The sequence below is a fragment of the Cygnus olor genome, chromosome 16, assembly GCF_009769625.2.
Source record: "Cygnus olor isolate bCygOlo1 chromosome 16, bCygOlo1.pri.v2, whole genome shotgun sequence".
NCBI lineage: Eukaryota > Metazoa > Chordata > Aves > Anseriformes > Anatidae > Cygnus > Cygnus olor.
The window spans coordinates 2,156,015-2,178,228 of NC_049184.1; the positions used below are offsets into that span (position 1 = coordinate 2,156,015).

General features: G+C 48.0%; 1 protein-coding gene across 1 annotated transcript in view; it reads right to left on the minus strand.

The window, feature by feature from the left end:
* Positions 1–20,393, minus strand: part of TOP1 (DNA topoisomerase I) — a 66,729-nt gene extending 46,336 nt beyond the window's left edge. The window contains exons 1-2 of the mRNA XM_040575546.1: positions 20,117–20,393; positions 19,470–19,494 (exon numbers count right to left, since the gene is read on the minus strand). Coding sequence (XP_040431480.1) covers positions 19,470–19,494; positions 20,117–20,149 — 58 coding nt within the window. The 5' untranslated portion in view covers positions 20,150–20,393. The remainder of the gene's footprint in view (positions 1–19,469; positions 19,495–20,116) is intronic.
* Between the last annotated feature and the right edge of the window lie 1,821 nt (positions 20,394–22,214).

Genomic DNA, 22,214 nt, shown 5'->3' on the forward strand with positions numbered 1-22,214 from the left:
GAATTTGACTAGCGTGCACAGTAACAGACTCCTTCCCTTACTGGGGCAGAAATAGTTTCAGCATTTTTTCCTGTTGGTTTAGAAGTCCTTACCCACATGCATAAGCACAGCTACACACTGCATGTACATCTTTAAAGCAGCAGCAAGACTGAAGATATGCTTTTGCCTTGATTTTCAGAAGGCACGGCCCATCACATCTCTGCACAGCAGGAAGCCAGAGCAGGGTCTAAGGAAAAACCCACCCAGTGAGCACTGGGGGACTCAGGAACACTCCAGGACGCGCTGGAAGCATGTCTAAGTTTATTTGGTATACGCCTGCTTCACTCCTAGTCCTTGTCATGTTCAGCCACCGTCTTGCTTTCCCTAAGCATCAATTCTGCCTCCTCCCACCTCAGACTAGCCCAGAATTACTTTTCAGGGTCAGTGAAGGCGTTCTAATAGATAGAAAAGTGGAAAGCTAGACAACTGTAGCGGCTAGCTAGTGACCCATCTCAAAGTCAGCTCTGCCTCTGTCTGCATTTCCCAATCAGATCCAAAATGTAGGAGCAAAAAAAAGGACGGCTACAAGCCTGTGCTTCATTACCTCCCTGGTTCCAAAAGCCTTACGCTCGTTACAAACGTGTATTCCAATTAGCTAACAGACGTGTACAGGACGGACTCTGGAGGGCTGATGGGTGCATAAAGTGAATGTTGCCGGGGAACACACAAACAAGAATCAGCTTTGGGAAAAAAAGTTGCATAAAATAGAAGCTGCAGGTAGGTTCCCTGTGGATTTCCTTTGGATCCCCTAACACTGAATGATTTTTACTAGACCATCTAATCTCACGCTTCTCCAAATTCACATCCGTTTCCTCCCCATTGTGCAAAATGCAGTTAACGTAACCGGCACAGCAGGAAGGACTGAGAAGGGCTGGACGATTGATTGTACACGAGCCGGTCTAGCATACAGGAGTATAAAACTAGCTCAAAATGATGAAAGAAAGTAAAATTTAAGGGCATTCAAATGGATAATGCGAGGGAGACTGATCCCACTGCCGGAGTCAGAGAGCAACAAACCTTCAGCACGGACCCAAGGCTTGGCACAGGAGCTGCCACGCAGCGCTGTCGCACGCAGTCAGCTCTCAGGAAGAGACAAAGGAGCCGTGTCCGCACCGTGCAGATGGAGACAAAGGAGCGGCCCAGGGTCACGCTCAGCCGCTGGGGAGCCAGGCCCAGGGGTGCTCCCGCCTCCGCTCGCCTTCTGCCTCGCTTCTCTGGAGCGCGCTGCGGCCGGGCAGTTGCGACACGCCGTCATGTTTAGACTTCGGAGTCATCAGCGGCTGCAGAAGATAACCTATCCCTTACTTCAACATGGTTCAAAGCAACATGGCTCAGTTAACCCTTATCTTCCTGCTAGCTGACCCTTTCAGCTCTTGAGTTCTCGTCCAGCAGAACTTTGGGGACATCACCCTGAACTTCAGCAGTGCCTCTCGGGAAGGACGTGACAGCTGTGCTGGATCGCCGAGCTCACCGCTGCTTGGCCCCTGCGCCCAGGCTCACCAGGCTTGCTTGCTGCCTGCACCGGCTGATCCACGGCTCCTTGAGAAAAAGGCTCAGCTCCTCCTGAGATGAACCTCTTCGGGTCCGTCACGGCTTGGAGAATCTTGTCCAGGCTACGTTCAACTGTGGGAGAAGGAGCAAGCCTAGCTCTTCAGCAAGGAGTGCAGGGACTGGGCTCCTGCCTGCATCACCGACACACGGAGGTGGGCTGAATCACCCTTTCCGGAAATTTTTGACAAGAAAGCACTCAGGGAGCAGCTTTACCAGTTACCTCAGAAGACTGGGTCAAGAGCAAAGCAAACCTTTCGGTGCAACCTGATACATTCGCGCTGCAGTCAGAGAACTTCACGTACTGTACTCCATCCACAGGCTGAGTCAGTGCCCCTAGCAGAAGGTTTTTCCGCCTCCAACTGCTCTCTGTACCAGTAGCAGAAAGGTGCAAACAACACAATTTGTAATGCAAAGTCAACAGTTGCTTCCCGCATGCAGCCAAACCTTTAAGACAGGTGAATCAGGAGGAAGAAAGGAGAAAACTAACTCCCAGCTCTTAGAGGAGATAATGGAAACTTCAGCTATATTAAAAAATAAGGAGATTCGTATCATTTTGACGCATAAGAAGTAAAGTTTCAATTTTAAAAACTGCATTAGCCAGCAGGAAAACAGCTGTGTTGTCTGAAATAATTACTCTGCAAATGGTGTCAACTAGAAAAATATTTTCACTTGCTGGCTGTGTAAATCACTAGTATTTTTGGATTCACTAAAAAGAGTTTTGTTTTTATTTTATTCTTCTTAAAGATTCCCTGAAATCCTGACACTTCCTCAGCGCAAGAGGGATTTCTCAAGAGCAGCTCAAACCAAGCCAGCATTCACCCCAACAGCATGAGGACAGGGCTGGCACGTCTGGCTATCCTGGGCCTGACCCAGGACAGGGCCTCCCTGAAACCCAAATTCCCACAGATCAAAACAAGCAGATGCATTGAAATGCTTCTCCTACCGCAGTCAGCGACGAGACTCCTGTCAGCGGGCAGCATCATGCACACGTGTACACGCAGGAACAGTGCAAGCAGCGCCCAGCATCCTCAGAGAGGCTCTAATGGCATTGTGCAAAGACTTTTATTAACCAGCCCTGGACAACGAGATGTGGCTTTGGCCAGCGCTGGTCTTCTGCCTGCTGTAGGCAGGAAAGGCCTGAGGCGGCAGCACCCTTGGGAACAGCCCAAGGCCTCCGTACTGCTCCGGATTACGGCATACATTGAGCCTGCAAGACAGCAAGCGGCTGGTACGATGCTGAAATTAGCTCTGCCAAGCAGTACTGCTGTTTTAAGCTCCGGAATCAGATGTTTATCCTACTACTTGCCTAATATCGTGCCCACAAAGCTGAACTAATGGGCCAGTGTTATAAAAAGTTTATTTCAAAACAACGTAAGCGATTGGTCTTTTATCATGTTCGTTTCCTCTCTGTAGAAGCAACTCCCACAGCGATCCCAGCCAGTGCGTTTGCTGGTGCCATGGTGCCCCCCCACCTCCAAGCATTTTTCCAAGCCCGGGGCACGCTGGCTGGCTGCAGACCACCTCACCTCCGCCTGCGCTGCGGGTGAGTTATGCGATCGCGCACCCACGCCAGGCTAAATCCAGCAGTTGTCTGCAAACATCTCATCACCAGCCGGCGCTGCCCCAAGTCCCACTCTCAAGACAAGGCAGGGAACGCAGCTCCCCCGCCTTAAGGAGCCATCGCCACAATTAACGTACAAGAAGAAATCTGATGCCAGCCGGAATACACAGGAGGCACTGGGACTAAACAAAAGGTTTAATGACAGCCGAGATTTCCGCACTTCCCGCAGTACTCCTGAGCCTACTGAGAGGGAGGCAGCGAGGACACAGAGAGCCACCTCTGTAGCAGTGCAGGTGACAGCAGCTTGAAATGTGAGTTTTAAAATGCACAGGGCTGTGCTGGCAATACTTACATGACTAATAAGTAGAGCTCCTACACGCAGCGCGCCCACTCCACCAGAAGCCTTCCATTCAAACCAATAGACAGGAAGCGTTACTTGAAGTCACTGATTTTATCCCTGTTACGTGTTGGTGTTCTGTTTTGTTAAATACAGGTCAAGTCTCACTAGCTGCCGGCTGTTAAATCACACTGTCACAGGTAACTGAACGCCCATGTAACCTGTCATCGCAGATCAGTATGCTTAATAAACTCCTAACTTCAATTAAAAGCAGCTCTACATATTCTAACCCCTCCCCCCCCCCCCCCTTCTGAATGGCTTGCATCTCTGGATGGATATCAAAATTTTATTAAACTCACAGGCAACATTTTCAGATTCCATCACACACGAGATTCACAAATGCCTTGAATGACTTATGAATGGGAGAAAAACATTTACTTTGTTTCACGCCTAAACCCTATTAAAAGGAGAGAAGCATAATCCTTGAAAACTAAACAGAACCAATTGCTTCTGGTTAACTTGTTCCTCAATTTTACGAGCAGATACATCTTTACCAATGCAGAAATAACTAGGTGTGAAAGTTAGCTTCCCTTTTTCAGCTTTCAAATGGTTTCCACTATCATAGTCACTAAATGAGCTGTTCAAACTGAAGGAAATATGCTGCAGGTGCAAAGAGTCTTCAATGGTTGGTTTATCACTGCACTTCAAGACGCAAGTGCTTAACTAATGACTTCCATCATCTCAGAGGTTCTGCTTTACAGCTACAGCAACACGATCGCACTATTTTTCAAGTTTTCTGAACACGAAGCCTGACATCACTTAGGTATTTTAAGAAGTTGGTTGGTAAGAGGCTTAGAAAGATGCTCGAAGAACTACGAGCACTACAGAAGCACCCACAGGGACTCAAGAGTTTGTTATTCCTCGTTAATGTAACCTGAAATGAGAAAACAAAATGGTACAGCTTTTATTTGCAGGAGTGTTCCAAAAGAAAAATTAAGAGATTTCTTTGCACCTGCTCATTTGATGGCAGAAATAGGCAAAGGAAACAAGGGTAACTGGTACGAATATTTACAATCTAATAATTAATTCCTGAACGGCTCAGCTATAATGCTAGGAAATAAATATTTTAAAGGTTTCTTGACTGCCAGTCTTACTTATGTTGAGACAAATTTTTAAAGGTTTATTACAAATACTGTTAGAGTCAAAGTTAAAACAATACCTCTGTTAAATTTTAAGATGAATTTTACATCGAGGACCAGTGCCACCTTGAAAGCTACAGCCACTGCAGTGATTTAGCATTTGCTCCTCTGCAGACAGCCCTTCCTCCTGCCTTTCCTTCCCTTCCCAGACCGAGGCGCTCCGGGAGCCATCCGTGCCCGGGTTCCCCCAGTCCCTTCCTCTCGGGAAGCTGCTTGCCCCAGAGGAGCGCAGCAGCCCCAGGGGCTTCTGAACCCGCAGTACTTGAACGCACTCGAACCTGTTTGAGCCTCCATGCATTTAGGCAACGCTGTTTGCAAGTTTTTAAATGTACCAGTTTATTTTTGAACTTGGACCTTTTACAGCTAGCAATTATCTTACTTCCTGTACTCTAGTCCCTTGCAGACCAGAACAAACTCCCTGTTTTTCCTGTGATCACAGCTGTGACCTGTGATCAGCTTTACTTGAGACTATCAGATGTGAAAAGGCACTGATAGCGATACACGGGAGCCTCGAGTCTTTATTAGTGCATAGTGGTAGTATTACGTAAAGCCTGCAAGTGAGCAAACTGCATGATGAGCAGCTCTAATAGGTAAGGATGAATGCAAATAACCTGTACTGAAAATCAGCAAGAGATGTGAGATATTTAACTTCATGTTCCCTCCCCAAGACTAACACCCTGCACTCACAGATCAAGATACCCCCGGAGATAAGGGTATGATGAAATTGAAAATTAAAATAACTGCTTTAACAGTAGCATTTCACTTCTAGTGGTGACGTTACTAAACACTCCACATTGGCTAGAAACACTATTAGGTTAACCTGGTTTCCTAAGGACATTTCTTTGCAGCTCTAAGAGGCAAAATAGTTCAGGAGCCTCTACGTGAGAAAGCATCTGTGACCTGGAAAGCAGTTCCACATTGGTTTTCACGACAAAAGATTTTACAGAAAGTACCAGTTACCTAGCGATTAAAATATAAAACGAGATACTTTGTGCCACTACAGTCACTGTAAGGAATACTGGAATCTCAGCTCTAGCACTTTACAGCAAGACAGCTGCCCTGATGATACAGAAACTGCACTTCCTTTTTTTTTTTTTTTTCAGTGCAGAAAGCAGTAGCCACACACAAGTAACACAAGGAAACTGTTTGCTAATGCCAAGCATCATGTTCTCAAAAATCTAACTTCACTACGATTAAGTGTGCAGTTAAATCAGCATTTGTTCCATCAAGGTGTGCTTTAGAAGTTGCTTTATGAACTACTGCACAGCTGGATGCAAGAGCAATTCTGGTTTGAGCAAGGGCAAGAGTAAACTGCAGTGACCAACAGGGAAGAAACCTCATTTGACTCGGTGTACAAAGACACTCGACAACTTATTTCTGTACTGACGTCTTTTTTAGAGTATCAATCTCCATCAGTAATTTGATCTGAATCTAGTTCTGCACGTACTTAAACCCATTTGGATCACAGGATTTGGGAAATGGCACACCAGCACTAACAACGCTGCCGATCTACTGTTACTTGGTTACTTAGGAATGATGGGAAGGAGGTGGTTAAAATTTAGGATATAGCTTACAGGATGAAGAACCGAGCAAACATCACTGACGCTTGCTGACGAAGTGACACTGACTTCAGAACATGGAAATAAGACCTACGAGCCACGCCACTGATTTGCCTTCTTTAAGCCTTCAAACACTCATGGATGCTTACAAGCAAGCCCTGTTGAATACCAGCCCTTGTCCAAAGTGAAAACTAGCAGAAAACTTACCTTTCCAGTCTCTGAAACAGCTATTAAAAATGCCATTAAACTTGTTTGTAGTCCACAGACCCCAACAAAATTACTATTTTTTTTCAGTATTGGGGAAGAACAATTGAAGTGAGAACTTCTTTGGCTGCATTCGCCTATTGAGTTAATTGCCAAAGACTAATTCCAGAGCTCTGCTGAGATTAAACCATGAGTGTACACAAAGGGGCACTATAAAAACTCAGCTTAGAAAAATCTAATAGCATATTTATTTCGATTCCATTCAAAAAGTAAATATTTGCCATGTGCAAGGTGACAGACTTCTTCTCCAGGACTCCTCTATAAAAATGAAACCGAGAAGTGTTCCGCTCCCCGGCTCAGTTGCCCTCCCAAAACACAAACACACTAGTGTGATGCAAAGAGGGCTCCTCAAACTACATGCTAACAAGCTCCCTCTGGGGTTTAAGGTTTCGTAGCCTGGGTTAGCATCTGAGGACAAGGCTCCTGTGCCTGGGTAGATGGGTGGAGTATTTACAGAAAGTGAGAAAAACATAAGAACTTAAATTAAAAACAAACTGATTTTGACATTAATAAATGAGGCTCACATCTGTTTTGAACACTGTTTCTTGGTCTTGGGAAATACAGCTACAGGGGATGCATTTCACAAAACAATGCTCCGCAGCTCCATTCTCCACAAATCCACAAAGGACTCCGTTTAAAAACACACTGACTTCAGCACGCCACAACTCTGTAAACCTGCCGATCCTTCAGAAACGTGGCCAGGGGTTATTGTTGTTGATCCTTCTAACCGAGCACGCTGGTGAGTAAAGCCCGAGGCACACCGATCCGTTCCTAGCAGACCCAACCCACCTTCCGAACCAGCTCTCCCTGCTGTCAGCACCAGACGTAACCTGCTTGGCTAAACTGCACGCAGAACGGATCAATCTGGCTCACAAAAGCAGCACCAGCAGCTTCAGAAAACAACCCCAAAATCGGATTCCTAACAGAGAGAAGAGTTGCACAGGATGAGTACAGTAAGAGGCACGTTCACGAGCACAGAAGACCAGAACGTTTTTAACTCAGCACACACACAGGTTCGTGCCCCGACAGCGAGGCACAGCAGTGCCAGGAACCGCAGATCACACGGCACTGGACAAATGTCTCAACAACAGGACGGGGCAGGAGGGAAGGGGCAAGCGCTAGACATGAAGTCAATGCTTGGAAAAGCTGAAGAGCAACAGCTTTACACCTTCATTTATGAAACAAGAAACTGATCATCAATTCCAGTGCTTGACTTCTGCATAAAGTTCAATTTAAGGAGTTAATTACTAGCGTAGCCAGCGTATTGCTACCTGCTCTGTCTCCAACCACTGCAAGACGAGCTATGGACCAGGACAAGCACTACCACAGCGTGCTGGACGCTCTCAGCACCAGACACCCACCAACAACTTAAGAATCCAAGCACAGAGCGTCAAGTGCTAAGCCCCATTTTCTCCTCACATCTAGACAATTAAAGCAGTCTAAAAACCTAAAAAGAAGCTTGCTTTAAATACAAGTGATGCTGAATAAGCCCACTTGATGATAAAAGGAAAACTTAATTGTTTACGACAGCCATCAAACTCCAGAGAGAAGCACATTTTAAATTAGAAGACTGCATCTACTCATAAAAACAGGTATTTCAAGGACAGCTTGCTTGTGCTTCCCTAATAAAGCGCAGGTGACATACCCAGCTATAATATTATGACTCAGACAAGAGGCTAGCTCCTCCGAGAGGCTTCCTGGTTTTGGAGTAGGAAGAACACCAGAGGATGGAAGAAAACAAAAAGAAAAGAGACTCTTCAAAAAACTCATTATCCACCTTCATGAGGCAAAGATATCCCAGAGAGCTGGAGAGGTGTTTCCATCTGCTGGAGCAAGGTGCTGCAGCCCGTGTCCAAACAGCTCCAGCACGATGCCTTGCGAGACTGGGAGTTAGCAGCACTGGCAGATATCCCGCCTGAGTCGTGCCGCTGCTTCTTTGCTAAAAGGATGGATGAAGATGACACCTACACGGGGACGGGGCAACGCTGCCGAAGCATCAATGTCACTTTTGTTAAGAGTTCATCTTTTGCGTTGTACTTCTAGACACACGAAGCTGCTGCCTCTAGATCTGGCAGTTCGCGGCAGCGCGCTACAACACAACCTGCACCTCGCTCTCCTCCTGCCAGAAAGCACCCAAGCCTTTTCCCTCTGTATCTCTGACTCGTACCAAACCGAAGGAACCTCATCCTCCATCAAAACTGAAGCTAAAATCTAAGCATTGAGGGGAAACAGCAGTGAGGAAGGCTTACTCTGATCCGCACATAAAGGGGTTTACTGCGCACAAGGAAGCGTTACAACAGAGAGCACATTTTAATAGCTCCAATGACATTCTCGGTCCTCAGAAGAGGAGCAGGCAGCTTTTTATTCCCCATCTGGTGGTCATTAACTCTAGCGTACAAACCTCAGCCTACGTCAGTAGCGCTACTCCATCCCTCCATTTTGTACACGCTGCTTGTGTTGCAATGAATCATACTCACACGGATCTCTCCAAAGGGTTCCTGCTTCCAGCTTCCCAAACGGCTCGATTAAAATGGAGAGTGCTCGTCTAACTCGTAAGGGTACCTTCTTAGGCAAGTACGAACTGGTACCTGCCCTTCCCTGCTGTTTTATCTCTTCGGTAATTGATCTTACTCACATGCTTGCTAGGATTCACAAACTGCCAAAAGACGCAATATGCTCTGCTGATGCTTTTCCTATTGCTCAAGGCACAGTTAGCAGACACTCGTGTGTGCTGGCATGTGTGGTGCAAGAGACTAACCTGAGAAGTACGTGGTGCCAGAACCCCGCACGCAGACCGGGAAACCACCGATCTCACTGCTGTAAATCCAGCAGTTTCACTGATTACAAAACCCGACACGCAACATTTTAAAACATTTTAATATTTGTCAAATTATTTAGTACAGAAAAAAAAAAATACAGGCTTTAGCTCCGAGGTGCATTCTGCACCTAAAAATATAAGCTGAAACCGCAGAAAGGTTTGGGTGTTTTTTTGCACTGTTTTTTCCTAACCATTTCAGTCGTCGACTGGAGAGAATTAAAGATCAAAAACAAAAGTCCAAGTTGGAATTGAACCTTAGTCCTAGGCAGACAGCTTTGTGCCTATTTCTGTGCTGGGAGAAGTCACTCCCACTCTGTTCTCGCTTCTCCACCTTTGCAAAGAGCACAGCCCTCCCCCTCTCCCAGGCTGCCTATTTAAACAGCAGGGCCTTAGGACAGGATAACAATGTATATGGCACAAAGGACCTTAAGCCCAGGCACGGGGTCCGTAACAGAACGTCCCTCCCCCGTGCTCCCTGCCTCCACCTTCTGAAGTCTCTCTCTGTACTCGACCCTGCACCCTCGCACAGCCTGGAAGGATCACCAAGCAGCACAGACTGCGCCGAGAGCTGGCACGGCAGCATCGCACAAAGCCCGATGCTGGAATAACCATCGTCAGCTCGTGGAGCTGCTGAATTCCCCGGGGACAGGACAAGCTCACCTCTGACTCGCGTCCACCGCAGCGAAGATCAAGCAAGGCAGCCCTCCTACCTGGTTATCAGGTGTCCCAAATACCTTGTTTCACAAGCGACATTACAGCCTGTCCCCTGCCACCGTTTGTACTTTTCCCCCCATAAAACTGCTTTGCAGACAGCAGAAATAGCAGCCTGTCTCTTACCATGCTATCCCAACTGCAGAACTCTCTGCGCTTCGCTTACAAGACCACTACGGGTTTCTGAACTCTTATTTCTGATACTTAGAAACCCACAACAGGCATTTGTCATATTCCAGAGGAAAACAAACGTTTTTGTGAGCTTCCACTTTTTCCTCATTCTCTTCCCAAAAAGGTCTTTTTAGGCCACCTCGAGCCATCTCTCCAAAACAAGAACTGCAAGCTCTGAGGAAGACGAACGGCTGTTTGACAAACCCGGCCCTTGTTCAAATATTGCAATATAAGCCTTGGGCAGTGATACATCGCCATCGATAAAAAGTTCAGCTGAAGTACATCGCCCTGACCCTAAAACACTGATCATCTACGCTGTGCTACACACAAGGAAAAAAATACCATGTTGCCATTCAAATCTAAAAGGTGTAGGGAAGAAAGGTTGCAAATAAAGGAAGAAAATAGGTCCTGGGTAACGCTCTGAGATTTATATTCTCGTGTAAGAAGCTGTGCTAGGCAATAGATCAGAGTAAGCGACAAACGCCAGGAGAAGTTAAAAAGTTATCTGTGCTTGGGCATTACTCCGTTCTTACTAATTATTTTCTTGACTTCTTACCACAAAGCCACATCCCTGCTCGATTAAAAAAAAAAAAATCTTGAAAAAGTTGTTAACGCTATTCCATTTAGGCACTGCCACACCAACCTTCCAGCTGCACCAGAACGACAGACACTTGGATGGAGACGAGACAACTTCCAGTCCCATGCAGCATACGCTGAGTAGTGGAGCATGCCCAAGGCTTCAGGAATTACAAAGCATTTGGGAAGCTCATTCCAGAGCTGCTGAACAATGCTCAGGCATTAGCCCAGTCTGTTTCAGATGGACGAGCCGCATGCAGTCTTACCCGTGTTGAACATGAGACCTCGTATTTCATTTCTGCCCATCATTTACTCTCTCACACCGCAGAATTCTTTACTAGTGAGGTCCCAGATGCTTGCTGCAAAGATTACTGTGATGTTGCAAATGACTGAGGGACTTCGAACTCAGCAGCAATTAGTGAAAGTCACCAGCATCTTATTTTGTAGGAAATCTTTGAAAAATGGCGTTACAGGTGAAACGGACATTTTGAGGAATCCGAACTATGGTTGCACTGAGAATGGGAGCAGTCCTCCCTCAAAGAGAGCTGTACTGCGTGCTAAAATGGTGTATGTCTGTGTCCGTCTGTCCGTAAGAGGCAGCCATCCACACAGGACACCATTACAAAGGAGCTAATCTCCGTTTTTTGGTGGGCACCACAAAGCTTAGCACTCCGCCATGCTCCGAAGGAAGCCGCTGTTTTTGTAATGCTCCTTAAAAACCCCTTCTCACTGATGAAGGTATGAGATAAAAATACAGACGCACACCCCCACAGCTCACAGCTGCACAAAACATATGGTGAGCTCATGAACATGAACAAGTGCAGTCATTTCCAAAATATCGATAGAGAAGCCCAAAGGATCTGCTGATCAGCAGCTTTGTGAGAAGCACCTTTTGGTTTTAAATGCCTGACAGGATCCTTCTTACAAGAGAGTTTCCCAATGGCCCGATGCTGCCCCTGTTCACCCCACAATCATCCCGGTTTCAGGGGTTATGGCCTTCAAACCTAAGAAACAATTTAGGTACTTTAGGTGGAGACGTGTTGTTTTTCTTGATGAGGCACTGTCTGCTGAAGCTGAACGGCAAGTACCTACACCAGCTTTCCTGCCACGCCTCCCGTATTTGAGCCTGCACTGCCCCCATCCCATCAAGATACGTATTTCAGACGTTTCCCAGCCCCTGCCTCCAAAGTTTTCCATGACAGGAGCAAAGCAGGCTCAGCGCTGTCTGATCCGTCCTTGTGACTCCTTTGGGGTGGGAACTGGCGGCCTGAAAACGCAGACCAGTTGTCAGTGCAAGCAGTTGTCAGTGCAAGCTGAACTACTACAGCGACCAGCTTCAAGAGAAGCTGCTGGGATTGAGGTAACAGCTACGAACAAAGGAACCCCCCCCCGAGTGGAGCAACGGTATAAAACGTAGTTTTCACAAAACCTATCCATCCATTTCTTTTTCCACACTCAGTTGTGTTGTTCTAACAGACAAAAAGGCCTGAGACTATGGGAAACGTCAGTACAACTCTGCAACAGATCTCACAAAGGTATGAGGCAATTCTTTTTCAAGGTGCAATCCCTTCTCCGCTCGCCTTCCCTCATTGCAGAGCTCCCTCTCTGTTATTAGCAGTTAACGGGGAACTAATTGCTGAGGTCTCCCACTTCCCCAACAGCATCAGGAGCACTTGTTGTGCTGGAGGATTTCCCAAAGTATTGCTTATTGCAAGGACGGGAACATTTCACACCTGCATCTCTGCTGACACTGTAACGCGGGCTGAGGTTTAACAAAATGCTACTTTTACCTCAAAGAAGTTTGCGGACCATTGATGTTATGCAGGTGCTACGAAGAATGAGTTTCAGGACTGACTGCAGCTCTGTTCTCTCTGCTTTCAGTCTCAGGTCTGCAGCTCTCACTTGTTCATCAGCTGAGGCCAAATTTAGGAAGCAAATTTCAATTTGAAAAAAAAAATACGCATAATGCTCATGTTCCTAAGGCCAACAGCAACTAACAACTGTTCTTTATACCCCGTGGACCACAGGAGTAGCTTCACCCCTTTCTTCACGTCACTTTCCGAGTGTCCACCTCTGTGATACCAGGAGATGTTACTGCAGCTCTCTCCTTACCATTATCAGTCTAAAAAGCTAGCATTGAAAAGATTTGTAACGATAAACCCGATAAAACCCACTGGAAATACTTAGCGTCTGCGTCAGCAAGGACATTGTGAACAAATGCTGTGCTAAGAAACATTTCAGCCCCGCAGACACCGGGCAGCCACTACACCTTGCTCTGCAGAACTGGGAAAGAGCAGAAAAGGCTCTGCCCAGAAGAGCACTTCAGCACCGTAGGAATTCCCGTGTTAAACCAGCCAGAGTGGGAGCTCCCTGGAGCAGGCATTTAAGAACAGAGGAAGGACAGCCGCAACCGGGAATACTGTTCAGGAGGATTCAGCCCACCGTGCTGAAGACTTGTTTTTAAGCTGTGATTTTCAGCTGCTCTTTCAGAAGCACAGGTCAGCAACAAACTCAGGCGCTGCTGGAATACCAGCAAGTCCCTGCCCTCCTCTTGTTCGTTTAACGGGAGAAAGCGTTTTGAAGTCTAATGATGATACATATTTAAACGCTGACGGTGCTAAACAGCTCAGAACTGATAGTCATGCAGGGAGAAGGCATGGCTGGGCTTATTTGTCATCTGACACTGCCTCGGTCAAAGAAAACAGCCTCAGAAAAGCAAGGTGATACACACCGCCTTCTGCTACGAGGATCCTCTCTCAGATTTGGGCACCTACGACTCCTTTAAGGACACAGGCAGGAGCAGAATACACAGTGCTAAATAGCATTTTGCTCTCATGTTTCAGCGTGAGGTTTTATATAAAACTTGGGGCAGTTTCCATAAAACTAGCAGCTGCAAAGGCAATTCAATTTAATAAGCCAATAAATATTTCTGAATGACTGCATGTCTTACAAGGATATCAGGAATTTTATTAGCCCAGCCAGCTCAAGCAGACTTGAAAGAGAAACTATCCTATCTTGAAAAGCCGCAGAAAGAAATCTGCGCTGATTTCTTAAGTTAAATTATCCTTTTCATAAAGAAGTCAGTGTATCATTAAAGCCCATCCCTCCGGTTCAACAACAAAGGAGCAGGTATAATGTCAGGACTCCGCTGATTTTAGTGGGATCACAGCAATTTACACCATCAGTAAGAATCTGACCCCCAAGTCTCTCTAAGAGGGCAGTGACTTGTGCTATTTCAGCAGGTATTACTTTAACAGGAATCCAGTGAAATCATTAACAGAGGAATTTGAGTCAATGAGATGTTAAGTACTTGCTATAATTACATATTATTGCAGTTTCTGCTGACAGCACAACTCAGGAGGTTGGAATTCAATGAACTATCCGACAAATATCTGAAATCACAGTTGTAAAATGAAATTAAATCTGAATTTGTTCGATTATGCTTATGAGCCGTGTGCCTAGTTTACATAAAGCCATGTAAAAAGCCACACTTTTACATAAATATTGGTTCCTTGGTTGAAATTTTTTCATGTTTTACAAAGTAAACAAAGCAGCCCCGATAGGAATATTGCTTAATACTGCAGTAAAAGGAAAGACATCTTAAGAGAATCTGAAAGTAGAAAGCACACAGGCCATTAACCCCCAAAACACATCTTCCAGCACATTTAGGTAATTCTGCTGAGTTTTAACAAAAACAAAAGTTGGTCGCAGATAACAAAAGCGTTCAACTCCCCACTCCCACAAGACACCCATTAAGTCCTAACCTGAACGCTGAACATGTCGGAACAATTAACACAACAGACCTCTAGGTCTTCACAAAGCCCTTCTGATGCTACTGCTGGGCAAATACATGCAAACAACTTATGCAGCGCATGATACGCAAGAGCAGCTTACCAACAATATTTTTATTTACATTTCACAAGGTCTCCCTGCAGTCTGCCTTTCTGAGACGTGTCAGAAATGATCAACTTACTGCAGGATACCCTCACTGCCAGCATCTCGGGGACTCCTGTAGGAAAGCTGCACTGTTATATCCTACAGTCCTTGCAAAAGATTGCTGGAAATGCTAGAAACCAATGCTAAAAACAAAACAAAACAAAAAAAAAACACACACACACATTAAAAACCTTGCAAGGATCAGGGTCTGATATGAAATATTTTTCAGATTTGAAGTTTCAGATTTAAAACTGCCCCGAGTGTTGCTCCGAGGACCGGCTGTGGGCAGCACTGCTCACAGTGCTGGCTCGCCCAGAGCCTTGGGCTGGAGAAGGCAGATTCGAGGCTTGTGTTGGAAGGAACAAGTTACGTGGAAATGTGCGTCCTAAGGAACGTAGCACAAAAAAGGGAAAGGAAATTTTCCGCGGAGATATCAATCTGCTTCTAAATACCATTAGCTACCTTTTGTATGGTGGATCCCTGGCCAAACGTTTGACATTTAAAAGCGCCGATGACATCACGCTCCCAGGGAACTTAAGAGACGCTTTCGCCCTGATGTGTGCAGGGATAGAGCACAAGAGTTTACCTTCCAGCTTCCTAACTTCAGGAGGTTTGTTTGGTACTGCGGCTCCCACAGCAGCGCTAAGGTACACAGACCCAGCGGACGTGACCCTGCTCTCCTTCCAAAAATCCTCCTGCCCATCCAGAAGACACCAACGAGGCAGAGGGGAGGAAGAACAAACCAGGGCGCCAGCAGATTGGTTCCCAACCACCGAAAAACCTTCAGGACCTCTGTTGTGTCGGTGTTCAGCCTGTCAGCATTTAAGCCATCCCCACCTTCTATGTGCCCAGCTCTGTCATTGTAAAGGAAATGTGAATTTAATGTGGAACACAAGGGTGCTGAAATACCCTAACTGGTAAGGCATTTGTTCAGCACCCTGGCTATTTAAATTACATTTCCCTCTTGCTCACTCCCCTTCAAATCTTCACCCTGATATACTGAGGTGCCATATAAGCATTCAGGACAACAAAAAAACCTGCCAGTTTCTGATAAGCAGCACAAGCTGGAGCAGAAAGGACTCACCACCACCCCCATCCCAAAATCGCAATTAAAGCGAGCCTCCCACTCAAACACGCTTGACTTCTAGATGACTTCTTCTAGACAGACAATCAAATTCACACATGACTCCTGTTAACATACTCTAATGGTTGCAAATTCAATCTTATCATTATTGGTCAAGTCATCTTTCTTCACATCGGGTAATGCCTTCCCTTCCTACCTAGAAGAGTGCTGGATTTTAAAAAAGTGCTGGATCTTACAGCAGCTCTGCCTGCAGGCTGACAAACAGCCACGGCACTTGCAGCAGTTACTGCAGTTTAGGAGCCTTTGTCTTGAATTTGATCATTTCGCAACCAAAAATAAGTTTTATCTACTGCACCCCACAAGCATAATAAGAGAACTGAAAGTTAAGATAAATTCCTTTCAGTCTCAACGTTGTCCTCAGGAGCAAGAAGCTGTTATACTCAACCTTAGCAATAAAGCTCTTAAAGCTAAACTAAACAGAATCCAAGCAGCTTTTACATCTGAAGCGATCTCAAATTCACCAAGTGAGGAAAAAAAAAAAAAAATCAGAATCTCTTCTGTACTCCAGGGTACACAGTTATGACTCAACATTCACAGCTGTGAAGAAGGGGTCATTTTCAATGACCAAGCTGTTCTTGGAAATGACAGGTTTAGACTACCGCTTCCCTTCTAGCATGCTGAAGACTGTAGGATGTTACTTGCAGAAAAGACTTACTGTTTCAGCACAATATTGTTCTCAGGATGGTTTGCAAACAGCCACTGCTAGGGCTGAACATGGAAAATTCTTTGCAGTGTGTACCGCCACTAAAAATACAGTTAAGGTGAAAAAAATTACCCACTATGGCCAAATTAAACAGGAGGGAGAATCTGGATATCGAGGTGGAATGCAATTACCCAAGCTGGAATTTGCCCAGGACACTCTTGCTTAGAGTAGCCAGAGGGATCTGGCTATTCGATGTCAAGAAATAGCCAAGAACACATATTTACAAGTGGCATCCTCTCTCATACCTAATAGTATCCTGCTATCAATGAAACCGGCCCGTAATAAGATCCAAGTTCTTTGCTACAGCCAGCGTGCTCCTCTGTGACCTGCAATCAGCTGGCAGATCCACCTCCACCCACCCTGCTTCGGCTGCAACAACTTGTATGATCACAGGGAAGGCAGTATGTCCCCTGACCTAAATATGAAAGACATTTGTAACAACAGGAAGCTTTCAAGTGCTTAAGTTGCCCTATGGCTGATACACTAATCAGAAGTCACCCAAAGCACTTTTTGTTAATGAAAACGTTTACTGCTGGTCCATTCAACAGTTTGAATTAGCCCTCAGAAAGACTTCCCTTTCCCCAAACGTGAAGACCAAAGGCAGCCTAAAAGGAAACTTTGCCTCTACTGCTCAGAGCCGTCCGACAATAACCGAAGCACAAACCAATTCTAAGAAGAAAACGTACTTGAGATTCCCACCACCCACTTCCACTCTCTGCCACTAAATAGGATGAAAACTAGAATAAGAGCCAGAGCATCACCACTACGCCTAAAGCAGAGCTGCTTTTCTCAGACCATGCGTGACAATTCCCAACACAGAAGTGCAAAGAACTCCTGGGTGGAGGAAACAAGCCGCAGCACAAGCAGAGGTGACAGGTTTTCAGGAAGATCAGTCCTGGTCACAAGGTCAGGGAGGACAGCGACTATTCAGCATTATTCTCGTAACAATACCAACAGGGTTACACGCACCTTTCACCACTGAAGAGGATTTTGGATTTTCGGGACCTCCGATCGGCCACAATGTTTCGTGACAGCCATAAAAATAATTTCAATAGGAGGAAAAGGGTGCTGATACCTACGCTGGTACAAATTCACTGCGTGTGTTCGATTTACCAGGAATTCAGTTTTTACATCAAGGTATCTTACTTTAAATTTGTGTCCTGAATTCTTCCAACACATGGTAGAAATCAAAACCGGGGGAGTTTTAAGCACTGAACGCCTAAAACCCTGTAAGAATAACATGGCCCATGGTCATAATAGAGGAGAGAAAACCCTCAAAGAGCTTCACTGGAAGCTGAAGGGAAAGGGTCGAATGTGCATCATTTCCCCTATGTAAATCAGCAAGTAACTGAAGCTTTCCAGGGAGTACTTTTCCCTAAATAGAAATGATCGCGAGGCAAATATTTCCCAGCATAAAAAGGCTACAAGTATTCACATACATGCTTGTATTTAAGTTGCCTCAAGAGTTCCTACTGCACTTCTTGGGAAATCCACTTTGCCTTTTTCTTCCTACTAAAATTTATTCCTAGAGATTTGCTATAGCATCAGAATGGGAATAAAGTCCAAAAACTACTGCACACTCCAACTGCACACAGACAATCACATCCCGATGAATGGACAGAAAGAGAGGTGCACACAAACGTAGATTTGTAAATATTTACACACATTAGCCTACAAAGCAACCAGGGCACATGGGCACTGCCCAGAAAAGCATGCTAAATATTGTTGTAAGAGAGCACTGAGTAAAGCAAAGCCATCTTCAAGCATTTTTTGTCCTCTACCGTTCAGGGGAAAGCTCAGAGTTCCTCAAACATCCCAAAGAGCGTGACAACAACACAGGCACACAAAGGTAGGTCGCACCCTGCCAGTTCCCCCCACCTTGCTCAGACCCTTTGGTTTGGCACTTAATGGCACGGGGAGGGGGGTTGCGATCACTTAGCATCCTGGAAAAATTAATGTACAGTCAAAAAAGGCAGTAGCTATGAGGTTTAGTGGACAATTTATAGGAATATATATGAATATAAATAACAGACAGATATATGTATATATTCAGATATATAAAAATAAATTTAAAAAAATCACAGGACTCCTCCAGTGTGTCTAAATGAAATGAACAGTTATAGCTTGCAAACTTACGGAAGCGATGCTGTCTACCTTTCTGGAATTGTCTGCACTGCTTGTGTTGTTGGTTTTTTTTTTTTTTTTCATCCTAACGTGGGCTTTTATTTTAATTAAAAAGCCCCACCCAGCAAGGTAAAGTTCCATCAGTTAACTAGGCAGGAAAGGAGTAAGAGCCTTCTTAAAATGGATGCAGCAGATCCTTCTGAAGAGCAACATGTTGCAATCACCTTTCATTTTAGGGGAAGGGAGGGATTCCCTGAAAGGAACAGGGCCGGGGAGCCGTGGGGGGGGAGGGAGGAAGGGAGGCCGCGATAAAAACGGCTCGGGGATTTATTTAACCCCCCAAAATAAATAAAACAACTTCGCTTTCCCCTTCGCCGAGCAGGGGCTGGGGCTGGCTGCCCGGCTCCCCGGCAGGAGGGCAGCTCCTCGGCGGCTGGAGAGGAGAAGGAGGAGGAGGAGGAGAAGGAGCGAAAGCCACACAGAAGAGAGGAGAAAAAGAAAATGGCGCAGAGACTAAGTCCCGACCGTCGACAAGGCGACTTTCCAGGGAGGAATCGGGGCCCAAAGGCGACCCCGGCGGGGCCGAGGGGAGCGGATCGGGGGCCTCCGGTGCCCCCACTAGGGGCGGAGGGGGTCGCGGGGGGCCGGGGGGGGCGGCCAGGGGGCGTTCGGGGCGGCTCGATGGGAACAATGGGGCCGGTGAGCGCGGAGCCGGGACTTAGTCTCTGGGACGCCATGTCTGTGCGCGGCGCGGCCGGGCCGCCACGCTCACTCACCGTTGGCTCGGAAATCCGCCTCGATCTGCGGGGAGAGGAGACACGGAGAGGCCGTGAAAAGCGCCGTCCCGGGAGGGGGGGTCAGTTCTTTAGCTACCCGGGGCCACGGATCCCCCCCCATGCCTCCCCCCCCCTCCCCAATTCTCCCCCCCCCCCCCCCCCCAATTCCTTCTAATTTTTAGGAGAATTAAATAACCAAATGAGAAGCACGATGCAGAAGGTGTCCTTCATGGCGGGGGGGGATCCGGACCCGCACGGCTCCCCGGGGTGCACCCCCCCCCCAAAAAAAAAAAAAAACACCCTGCGATGAGGATGGGGGTGATGGGGGGAGGTCGCCCCGCCGCCCCCTGCCCCTCTCCCCGGGGCCCCTTGTCCCCCAGCCCGCTTCTCAGGGGGGACCTGTCCCCGGGGGGGTGCTCAGCAAGGGGTTGGGGGGGGTTGGGGGGGGCAGGCCGGCTTGACAGGGCTCACCCCAGCCCCGTGGGTCACCCCGCGGGGGGACAGGCAGGGGGCAGCACCGGGCCGCGAACCCCAGCGCTGAGGGGGGCAGCGGGGGGGGGCTCTGCCGGGCCCCCCAGGGACCCCCCCCGGAGGGCGGCGAGGGGCTGGGGACCGCCGGGGCATGGGGGCGGTGCAGGGGCGCTCACCTGGGAATCGTTGTGCAGCTGGTCCCCGCTCATGCCGGAGGGTGCGGGAGGCCGAGCGGAGCAGGAGCAGAGGAAGGAAGGGAGCCGAGCCGAGCCGAGCCGAGCCGCCGGGGACGCGCGGAGCGGGGACGCGCCGAGAGCGCAGCCCCTGGCTGCCCAGCCGTTGTGTAACAGACGCTAAGTCCGACTTTCGGCGCACTGCGCAGCCGCGCCGCCGTTTACCCAAGGGGCGGGGCCAGGGCTATGTTAGACAGAACGCCGGGGCGGGAGCCAGGAAACGGCAGCTCTCTCATTTGCATACAAACCCCGCCCCCACCGGGTATATTTGCATACAGACCACGCCCCCGTCACCATCCTTAGGCTCCCTCCGAACGCCGCCGACTCGCCCGCCCCCTCCCGCACAGATTTTTACATATCCGGCCCCGCCCCTTCCTCCCTCTCCTCCAATCGCGCCGCGCAAGCTGCCCTTCATTTGCATGCTCCGCCACGCCCCTCCCCGCCGCCGGACGAACCCGCGGCATTGTGTAAGAGCCCGTTCCCCCGCTGCGCATGCGCCCCGCCCCACCCCTGCAGGGCTCTCTTTGCATGCCGAGCCCCGCCCCCCGGCGCTCTGGCCCCGCCCCGCACTGGCAGCGGAACATGGCGGCGCCGGGCCGCGTGGGGAGGGGGAGCGGGGTGGCCCCTCTGCGCCCCTCAGCCGGGCGGCGGCACCGTGCGGGGCTCCTGCTTTTTCTCAGTACGAACAGGCCTTTTAATTTTTCCTCTTGTGAGGAAACTGAGGGTCAAAAGAAAACAAAAGCTTTATGTTCTTTTAGCTAACGTGGGAACGAATCACGTACCTTCCTATAACAACAGCCCCCCACCCCAGCCCTGTCTGAGGACGTTTGTTCCTGCTCTGCAGTAGCTCTACCGAAGGGGTTTTCTCTTCGGTGTGCTAAATGGCAGGTTTAGTATGCGTGGCTGGTACCTGGCTCCTAGGATTGCCTCCAGTCTTCTTGGAGCTTCCACCCTGCAACACAGCCTGCACCTCTCCTCAGCTTCTACACACAAGCAGGGCTTTGATTTGACACTAAAATAACCCTGCCCTGCCAGGCTATCTGAAGAGATACATCAAAATATAACAGGGACAGCAGCCATCTATTTGCACTGCATATTTATGTGCTGCAAAGGGAAAGCTCTGTCACTTTCTTGCAGTCTTCAGAAGAGGATCTGAGGACTTCCTTTTTTTAACCAGAGCAGACAAATATTTCTGGCTCTAGAGCTGTTTATTATGCAAACTGCTTTAGTCACTGTTAGATTTTTAAATCTAAACATAGTCAAAAGGCTGTTTCAGACACCTCTCCTGTTGGAAGAGGTGCTTGCCCCTAGCTCACGAGAACGAGATGAGAGGGGGCTCTCGGAGCAGCCAGAGGTTTGTGCCCACCCTCACTGCCACGCGGAGGTGTACAAGCTGAGGTTTGTGACGGTGGACAGCCTGGGAGCTGTCTGGCACGTCCAGATTTGGGCATTGGAAATTCCTAAAAGCCCTTTCTTCTGAAGCAGCAGGTTTTTTGTTAAAGATTACGTATCTCCAGGCCCCTGAGAAGCCTTGCTCATGAGGCCTCACAAGAAAGAGATCTGCCGCAACCCCTACCACACTGCAGCCAGCCCCGCTCAGAGGGAAGGATCACTACCTCTTCTAGCAGCTGCCATCTTCAGAGGCATTTCTGAACGCACTTCAGGTTGCAAAAGGGAGTCTCCAAAGCGGCACGGGAGGCTCAGCACTGCACTCCCTGCGAGTCTGCTGGCAGCCAGCCGAGCTCTGCCTGCGAAGGGAGCTGCCCGGTTTGCGAGCTCAGGTCCTGATAACGACCACAGTCTCCCACGGGGTCAGCTTAAGGTCTGACCAGAGCCTGCAAGGAGCTGCTGCACCGCCGCCGTTCCCCCGGCAGAACCCAAGAGGCAGGGAGAATTAGAATTTGTTCAGAGGTGTATCAAAGCGTAACACCTGTGGCCACATCCACTGCCACAAGCTGTATGATAAAAAGCCTTCTGAACTCACAGCCCCCTTCCAAACCTATAACCTGCTCTGTGATGCTCCAACATAACTGCAGCACCT